Genomic DNA, 9,130 nt, shown 5'->3' on the forward strand with positions numbered 1-9,130 from the left:
TCACCAGAATTGTGCATATTGCCTGCTTCATGGTCACTAGATTCCTAATAAATTTTGCCATTTAAACACTTCATCTAAAATAGATTTTAAACCTTTCCACTTGTAATATTTGTATATTTATTCCATCTATTACATCCTTTTTAGGAAATAATACATAAAATGATATTTCAAAGTTCTGATTTTCATATTATAGATATCCCAGGAATGGAATCAGTTCCAAATATCTGACAAGGCAAGGTTAAGAAATGGAAGATATTGAACAAGGAGATTGGAACTCTTCTAACAACATAGTCCTCAGGACTGAACTAAACTTACGGGCTTTTTGTCATTGGTCTTAACTAATAGGAAGTGGCCTGTCCTTTTATTTTGTGCCATATTATCTGGTAACACAGGTTCATTCAATAAAGTGAAAACTATACCCCAAGCATACTCAAGGAATCATGCAGAAAATATATTTCTTACCAAACATTTTTCTGTGTTACATGGATTTCAATAAGAGACTAGCTAGGGCCATTCATATTTTTAAAACAAACAAACAAAATCCATGGTAATATATTTTGCATTTCATGAGACATGTGAACTATAAACCCCATGTAAGACAAAGGACATAACACTCACTGTGTTTAGCCTGTTTTCCATCTACTAGGATTATAGCAGAAAGGGGAGTTCAGGCTCTGTGTTTCTTCTTTGCTCAAAAAAATACAATACTGCCAATAGGAAAAAAAAAAAAAAGGACATGTGTACCCTACTTTACCAACCCACTTTGAGCAATTTTCCATCACCACTATGTTCTTTGGTCTCTTTTGCGGGACACAATTCTTCATTATCCAATATGTGCAGTTTATTTATTTAAAAATGTCAGTCACTTCTCTCCTAGGTGATGTTGAGGTCAGTATAAACAAGAGCTACTTTTCACATGATCCAGTGATCTGAATAAATTATCATGCAAACGTTAACAAGGATCTCACTCTGTTTTTTTTTTTTTTTTTGACACAGACACGTATGGTCCACACGATGGTATTTTAGTCAAATAGAGGCTACTTCTGAATATGAACATGAAAAATTCATGCTTCTTGCCCTTCTCGAATAGCCTGACTTGAAAGGATCTCAGTTTTTGCTTTTTTGTTTTTTCTGATTTATGATATTCTGCCTCATTCAGCATTAAACTAGAACTTGTTATGGATTTCTGGAATTAGACTTGTATAGTCTTTAATGACAAATCAAAAATTAAATATATGTAATAATCTGAAAGGCACAATTCTCAAAAAATGTGCCAATCTTGTCACATCTTGATCCAAAGTGCTTGAATTAAATGGAGCAGTCTGATTTACCTGACACCCACAGGTGTGAAGGAGCTCTAAACCCTCTTTTGCTTCTTTCCTATCTTAACAAACTTTTGATAAACAAACAAATAGCTTTTTATGACAAGAAAAAGCAGAAATGCTGCACAGGACACCAGGAACCCAATCACATCCAAAGAGTGGTACTGGAACCAGGTGAGGTCATAGGCTGCAACCCTAAGGTGTTTTGCTCCTTTGTGCCGCATGACATACTCGATCCAGAAGACTGCTCGATCCAGCGGCTTCATGGGCTGATCATGGTGAATACTGGATAATGTCATGACATTCTCTTTATAGCTGAAGGGAAAACCAGTAGACAACAAATTACAGAATGAAATACTAAATATTGATATCTGATGTTTTCACATAGATGGTAAAATGCATGTCACATAAACATGGAAGAAAAATGATGTTTTCTTTGAGGGTTAACATACTGATCTTAACTAACAGGCTAGAATTTATTAGATGCATAGAAATTCAATATATATACAGAACTTGGGTAAGATAAGTTTTGCCAACATTACATCCTAGGAATTGGGATCACTTAGTCCTAAATGTAAGAAGAAGAAAACACAAAATTATTGAATGTGTAGAACTGGAACTATAGACTAGGAATTAGGGAGGATTTTATGTACAAGGTTCAAAACAATATTAAAATGAGGATGTAGTAGGCAGATCCATGAAAAAACACAGTTATATTTCTGGGCAAAGTCGATAAGGTTTGCATCGACCACAGTAGGGATATTGGCCTTGTATCAATGGATAAATGCTTACAACTATTAAGGTATCTTAATGAATTAATTACATTGGTTTGAACCCTGATTCTGACACTTTCTTGTCCTTTCTATAAACTTCTCTCTTCCTAGTTGTTCATTTCTAAATAGAATGGATAGGAATAGTACCTTTCTTATTCTAATGTTCTGAGTAATAAAACAGTGATTCTTAGAATACTTTCAATTATTCTTCGCATATATTAGACCATCAATAAATGTTTTTATTATTGTTGTTGTTTTTGTTTTAGTATTCTGATCTTAGCATTTAGAGAGTACTCAGCATTTTACTTTGAGACATTGCTAGTGTTGGAATGTAGCAATGTGGCTTACCAAATCTAAACCATAAAGTGCTATAGCATGACATGGGAACAATCGCAGTGGAGGGAAATCCTCTTCCTACCATTAAGAATGAACAGGAGGAAGACAATTTTCAGAGGAGTACATCTGAAAATCCAAGTTGTTTACCAATACCAGTAGCAGGATCAGAATGTTAGCATAGAAACTTGGCAAAGCAATAAATGTAATGGAAATTAGAAATTGACTATGACATGCTGGCTTCTGGAAAATAAACCATTTTAGAATTTTAAAAAGAAAAATAAGAAACTACCATGTGAGATCATGAATAGGTTAAGCTGCTTCTCTATAGGAACCTTTTGACTATACACATAACCCATAACATCATGTTATATATCTGAAATATACATGGTAGAATGTATTTTAAAAATATCATTTTATAAATGCCCTTGCTGAAGGGTCCTTGCTTTGGCATAGCGGGTAAATCTACCTCCTGCAGTGCCAGCATCCCATATATGCACTGCTTCGAGTACAGGCTGCTCCATTTCCAATCCAGCTCTCTGCTGTGGCCTGGGAAAGCAGTAAAAGATGCCTTAAGCCTTTGGGCCCCTGTATGCATGTGGAGACCCGGAAGAAGCTCCCGGCCCCTGGCTGATGCCTTTGGATCAGCACAGCTCTGGCCATTGCGGCCAAATTGGAGAGTGAACGAGGAGATGGAAGACCTCTCTCTCTGCCTCTCCTCTTTCTATGTAACTCTTACTTTAAAATAAATGAATAAATCTTAAAAAAATACCGGAAAAAAAAAAAACTCGTAAATGTGCTTAAAGTAGGTGAGTTCTTCTATAACATTTGTGTTTACCTGCTGCATTTGTGTTCTTAATGCTTTCGTTTAATCCTGTTTTAGTCGTCTTCAGTTACACCTCTCATTCCATTTCTAGGCTATTTCAGATATGCACACTATCGGATAATCTATGACAAACCGTCTCTTAAATCTGCTCAAAAACATTATGAAAATCACAAGAACTATTTGACAATTTCCTTCCAACTTGCAGAAAATTTGTACTCAACTTGTTTTTGCTCATTTTCAGACTCAACTGCTGCAGTCTTGGCCTTCAGGTGAACATTTATATATAAATTTTACATAGATTTAATGAAAGTAATACTCACGAGGGGTCATTGATGACTGTCTTCAAGGCATTGAGCAGATCTGCACTTGACATTGTTTTCCAGTTCAGCCTAATGGCTGCCCCCTTGGCCGTCATGTGGGCAATATTATCAGGTTGCTCCCCAAACAGAGGAAGACCCACCATAGGGATGCCATGGTGGATTGCCTCATAGATGCCATTGGCTCCACCATGAGTTACAAAAGCTTTGGTTTTTGGATGACCTAGGATTGAGGGATTTTCAATACGATTATTATGCATGTCTCAGAAATGAAATGAGATATGCACAGAATTACACACTGGAGAGAACCATTATCCTTAGATAACAGATCATGAGAGCATGAAAACTACATTTAGATTGCTTTCAGATCAATAAGAAGAGTACACCTCTTCCTAAGTACATTGGAGAGATAAGTGAAGACTATGTGGAAGAGGAAGTATGAAATTTGACTTGAGCAGTGAATAAAAGATTAACACAAAGAAAGAGGATATTCCAGAAAAAAAATAAAATTCATTTTCAAAAATAGAAGCTGAGTGCATTTTGAACATGGGAAAAAATATTTGCAAACTATGCAACCGATTAAGGATTAATAATCAGAATCTACAAAGAGATCAAGAAACTCAACAACAACAAAACAAACAAACCACTTAAGAGATGGGCCAAGGACCTCAATCAACATTTTTCAAAAGAGGTAATCCAAATGGCCAACAGACACATGAAAAAATCACTAGCCATCAGGGAAATGCAAATCAAAACCACAATGAGGTTTCACCTCACCCCAGTTAGATTGGCTCACATACAGAAATCTACCAACAATAGATGCTGGTGAGGATGTGGGGAAAAAGGGACACTAACCCACTGTTGGTGGGAATGCAAATTGGTAAAGCCACTATGGAAGTCAGTCTGGAGATACCTCAGAAACCTGAATATAACCCTACCAGACAACCCAGCTTTACCACTCCTTGGAATTTACCCAAAGGAAATTAAATCGGCAAACAAAAAAGCTGTCTGCACATTAATGTTTATTGCAGCTCAATTCACAATAGCTAAAACCTGGAATCAACCTAAGTGCCCATCAACAGTAGACTGGATAAAGACATTATGGGACATGTACTCTATAGAATACTATACAGCAGTATAAAACAATGAAATCTGGTCATCTGCAACAAAATGGGGGAATCTGGAAAACATCATGCTGAGTGAATTAAGCCAGTCCCAAAGGGACAGATATCGTATGTTCTCCCTGATCGGTGACAACTAACTGAGCACCAAAGGGGAAACTTATTGAAGTGAAATGAACACTATGACTTGAGCAGCCCTTGTCCTGACAGTTGATGAAGAACTTAACACTTTATCCCTTTTAGTATTTTTTTGTTCTGCTTAATACTATTGGTAGAACTCTGTAATTAACACACAATTATTCTTAGGTGTTTAAATTTAACTGAAAAGCGATCCCTGTTAAATATAAGAGTGGGAATAAGAGAGGGAGGATATGTACAACTTGGGACACGCTCAAGATGACTTGCCCCAAATGGTGGAGTTAGAAATGTGTGAGAAGATTCCAATTCAGTCCCATCAAGGTGGCATGTACCAATGCCATATCACCAGTCCAAGTGATCAATTTCAGTTCACAATTGATCATAATGATAGGACTAAGAGTCAAAGGGATCACATAAACAAGACTAGTGTCTGCAAATACTAACGGATAGAATAAAAAAGGGAGAGAACGATCCAACATGGGAAGCGAGATATACAGCAGACTCATTGAATGGCAGATGCTCTAAACAGCACTCTGGCCTAAGAATCAGCCCTTAAGACATTTGGATCTGGCTGAAGAGCCCATGAGAATATTATAGACATGGAAAGCCAAGACACTCTGGCAAAAAAAAAAACAAAAACAAAACCTAAATGAAAGATCTCTGTGAGTGAGATCCCAGTGGAAAGAACAGGTCATCAAAGAAGGAGGTACCTTTCTCAGAAGGGAGGAGAGAACTTCCACTTTGACTACGACCTTGTCAAAATAAGATCAGAGTCGGGGAACTCAAAAGGCCTCCACAGCCTTGGTACTCGTGACAAGAGCCTAGGGAGATTTCTGATGCCATAAACAAGAGTGTCAAATTGTTAAGTCAACAACAGGAGTCACTGTGCACTTAATCCTCATATAGGATCTCTGTCCTTAATGTGTTTTACATTGTGAATTAATGCTATAACTAGTACTCAAACAATATTTTACAGTTTGTGTTTCTGTGTGTGTGTAAACTGTTGAAATCTTAACTTAATATATGCTAAATTGATCTTCTGTATATAAAGATAATTGAAAATGAATTTTGATGTGAATGGAAAGGGAGAGGGATCGGGAGGGGGAGGGTGGCGGGTGGGAGAGAAGTTATGGGGGTAAAATGCATTGTAATCCATAAGCTGTACTTTGGAAATTTATATTCATTAAATAAAAGTTTAAAAAAATTAAAAAAAAAAGAAAGATACAGTGTATTCCCTGACCTCAGCATCAGCCCTTATAGCATTCTGGTCTGGATGAAAAGTCCATTTCAGGCATGGAAAACCAAGACACTGTGGCAACAAATTGTCCTATATGAAAGACCTCATTGGGTGAGACCCCCCAGAGGAAAGAAGTGGTCATCAAAGAAAGAGGTGAAGTAGGCAGGCACATAGGTCAAAACTGATTAGGTTTGTGAGCAGGAAGACCATCTCTTCGCCACGCCCCTGTGTGACCTCACACACTACCTGATACCTTCACCACGCCCCTGTGTGACCCCATCCCCTGACCTGACCACACTTGGGTGCCCACCAGCCTATCAGGTTAATTAACTGCTACCCTTTGGTGGTGGGTATAAAATAATCCTGGGACACAGTTTGTCTGCCCCTTCTCTTTGCCCGAGCTCTTGCCACTAGGGAGCTTGCTATGGCCCTGCGCCTCCAGGGTGAATGGCCTTTGGACCATGCACCCTAAGCTTCCAGGCCTAGATGCTCCTCCACCTGGCTGGTTCCTGGTGCTCCGTATGAACCCATATTTACCTATCTCTTAAAATAAAGCTCTCACTCTCCTATGCATCATTCTCACTAAATAAAAGCTTAAAATGTATCATGTTGCTGCGTTTATTTGTGCCCGTATTGAGAATTCTTTTCTAAATATTAGGCAAGAACCCTCTCAGGCTTATTAATATTGAAGATTTATTAATAAGCACATGGTGAAATCATATGGCACCCAAATTCTGGTAGCATATGTGGCACCCCAATGCCGATTCTGGGGAACTCTAATAGGGGTACATTTCAGTGAAGATTTTAGGGGGTCATGTCCGATTTCAGAGCTGCTTTTCTCTGAAGGGAGAAGAGAATTTCCACGTTGCTCATGGCCTTGTCTAAATACTGATGGAGTCTGGATTCAACAGGCTTTCAGAACCTATGCAGTTCATGTCAAGAGCCTCGGGTGATCTCTGACATCATACATTACAGTGTTAATTGTTAAATTTAGAACAGGAGTCACTGTGCTCTAACTTCCCATGCAGGACCTCTGTATTCAAAGAGTTGTATTATAATCATGTCTAAGTGCTTGTCAAAGATGTATTGGCTGTTCTTTGGATGTTTCTGTAAAGTTAATTACAGTTAATTCTTGGATGATTCTGTAAAGTTAATTAAGTTTCTAAAAAGTAAGTGAAATTATCTTCAAGATGCAGTAACTTTGTCAGCAGTTGTCTCTATTGTTGAGGAACAGTTTTTTATGCAAATTGTAGAGCTCTTTATTTAGCATAAAGCTGGTCTTCTGCACATAAAGTTAATCAAAAATGGATCTTAATGAAGAATGGGAATAAGAATGGGAGAAGGAGAAGGTGGAAGGTTGGGAATGTGGGTGGGAGGATGGGTATGAAATCACAATATTCCTAAAGTTGTACTTATGAAACATATGGAGTTTGTATTCCTTAACTAAAGGTTTCTTTGGGGAAAATTAAATTAAATTAAATTAATAAAATTAAGGGAAATCCAAAAAAACAAAGAAACAAAAAAAAGAAAGAAAGATATAGTGCATTCACTAAGTCTGTTTTTGAGGTGCCCAAAACAACCAGGAGTGGCACGGTGGCAGTACTGAAAAGCAAGAAAGCACAGGCAGCACTTCATCTTGAAACATGCCAACACTTCACAAGAAAGGCTTTCCCATGGAAAATGCAGGATCATTCACAATAACAAAGTGTCTTATTTTTCAGAGGCATTCGAAAACAACACAGTGAGAGGACAAAAATTATATTGGAATTAGGAGACAGAGAATGCAGGAGATTGTTGGAAGTGAAAGATATTTTGATTCCAGCCATAAATCATGTGAATGTGCATTTAAGAAAATGCTCAGTGTTGTAGGTTATTATATTTCTCCCAGAACTAGAAAATAAATTTAAATATGTTTGATGCTGAGTTTCTCAATAAGATATGGCTATGCAGTTTTCAGTTTAACTATTATCATCCGAATTGGCTTTTATTCGTATTTGCAGCAATTGTTCTCCAGAGTCTTACCAAGAAGATCATTCTGGGGGATCCAGTCATAGATCCGAGTGTTGGGTCCTAATGTCTCTGGTTTCTGACCGTCAAATCTCCATATGACCTGGTAGATAAAGGGAATAGCTAACCCGTGAGCTTAATTTCAAATGATAGTGTATTGCAATTCGAGTGCGTTTCAGAGGTCACCTGGCTAATTGCTGTCCACAGGAAAGAAGAATGAGGGGTTAAGTGCTGAGAATTACAGAATGTCTGAAGTCAACAGAGCGCTTCCTTTCCCATACTTGTTTTATATGCAGTCAGGTGTGGAAAGTACCATGATGTTTCACATGTAGCTGCTTAGTTATGTGAGATGATGAATGAAAAATTCAAGTATTGAATTACAGTGCATACTTTTCATGTTAAAAATGTGTATTTTCTGTTATAATAATCTTCCATTTATAATAGTAAGTTTTTTATTTAAAAATAGAGTGGAAGTTTAGTTATATCCATGTTTTCATAATTTCTTTATGCTGTGACATCTTTTAATTGATCAAAAGCAATTTTGTGTGATCATAAATATGTGAGAAATAAATTAATTCTGCTTAGGAACTACACATCATTTGTTTTAGATTACAAATTATTAAACACTATTTCTAGGAAGAATTTCAAGTGGCAATTTTGAAATGAATCCAAAATATGATAATTCTTGCTAGAGTTGGGAATATTTTAAAAGTACAGGGAAAGGCTAATTCATATATAGTACAGCAGTTGAAATAAATCTAAAACTGTGATGCCATTAAATTTTCTTCAGTTGATTTTGACCCTTCTACAATGAACTATAAACCATCGAGAGGCATGATTAATATGTGCTGCTATACCCAATCACCATGCCCTGTACTAAAGTCTGCTACAGCCTTTGGTATTTCTGAGAAATTCTCATAAATTGAAGTATAACCCACAAGTGCTTCACTTCTGGATGCTCTGTGAGTCTTCAATTCAGCTCCTCAGCAGAATAATGATGATGATGATGATGATTTAGGTGATTAATAGAAACTTATATGAGATTAAAAAATGGTT

The 9,130-nt window shown here is 37.1% G+C and overlaps 1 protein-coding gene across 1 annotated transcript in view; it reads right to left on the reverse strand.

Annotated features, from left to right (window-relative positions):
• Nucleotides 1-1,284: 1,284 nt before the first annotated feature.
• The window catches only part of LOC133765692 (UDP-glucuronosyltransferase 2B14-like), a 48,527-nt gene continuing 40,681 nt past the window's right edge, over nucleotides 1,285-9,130 (reverse strand). Inside the window, exons 4-6 of the mRNA XM_062199233.1 lie at nucleotides 8,090-8,177; nucleotides 3,575-3,794; nucleotides 1,285-1,637 (exon numbers count right to left, since the gene is read on the reverse strand). Coding sequence (XP_062055217.1) covers nucleotides 1,358-1,637; nucleotides 3,575-3,794; nucleotides 8,090-8,177 — 588 coding nt within the window. The 3' untranslated portion in view covers nucleotides 1,285-1,357. The remainder of the gene's footprint in view (nucleotides 1,638-3,574; nucleotides 3,795-8,089; nucleotides 8,178-9,130) is intronic.

The sequence above is a fragment of the Lepus europaeus genome, chromosome 8 (genome assembly GCF_033115175.1).
Source record: "Lepus europaeus isolate LE1 chromosome 8, mLepTim1.pri, whole genome shotgun sequence".
Classification (NCBI taxonomy): domain Eukaryota; kingdom Metazoa; phylum Chordata; class Mammalia; order Lagomorpha; family Leporidae; genus Lepus; species Lepus europaeus.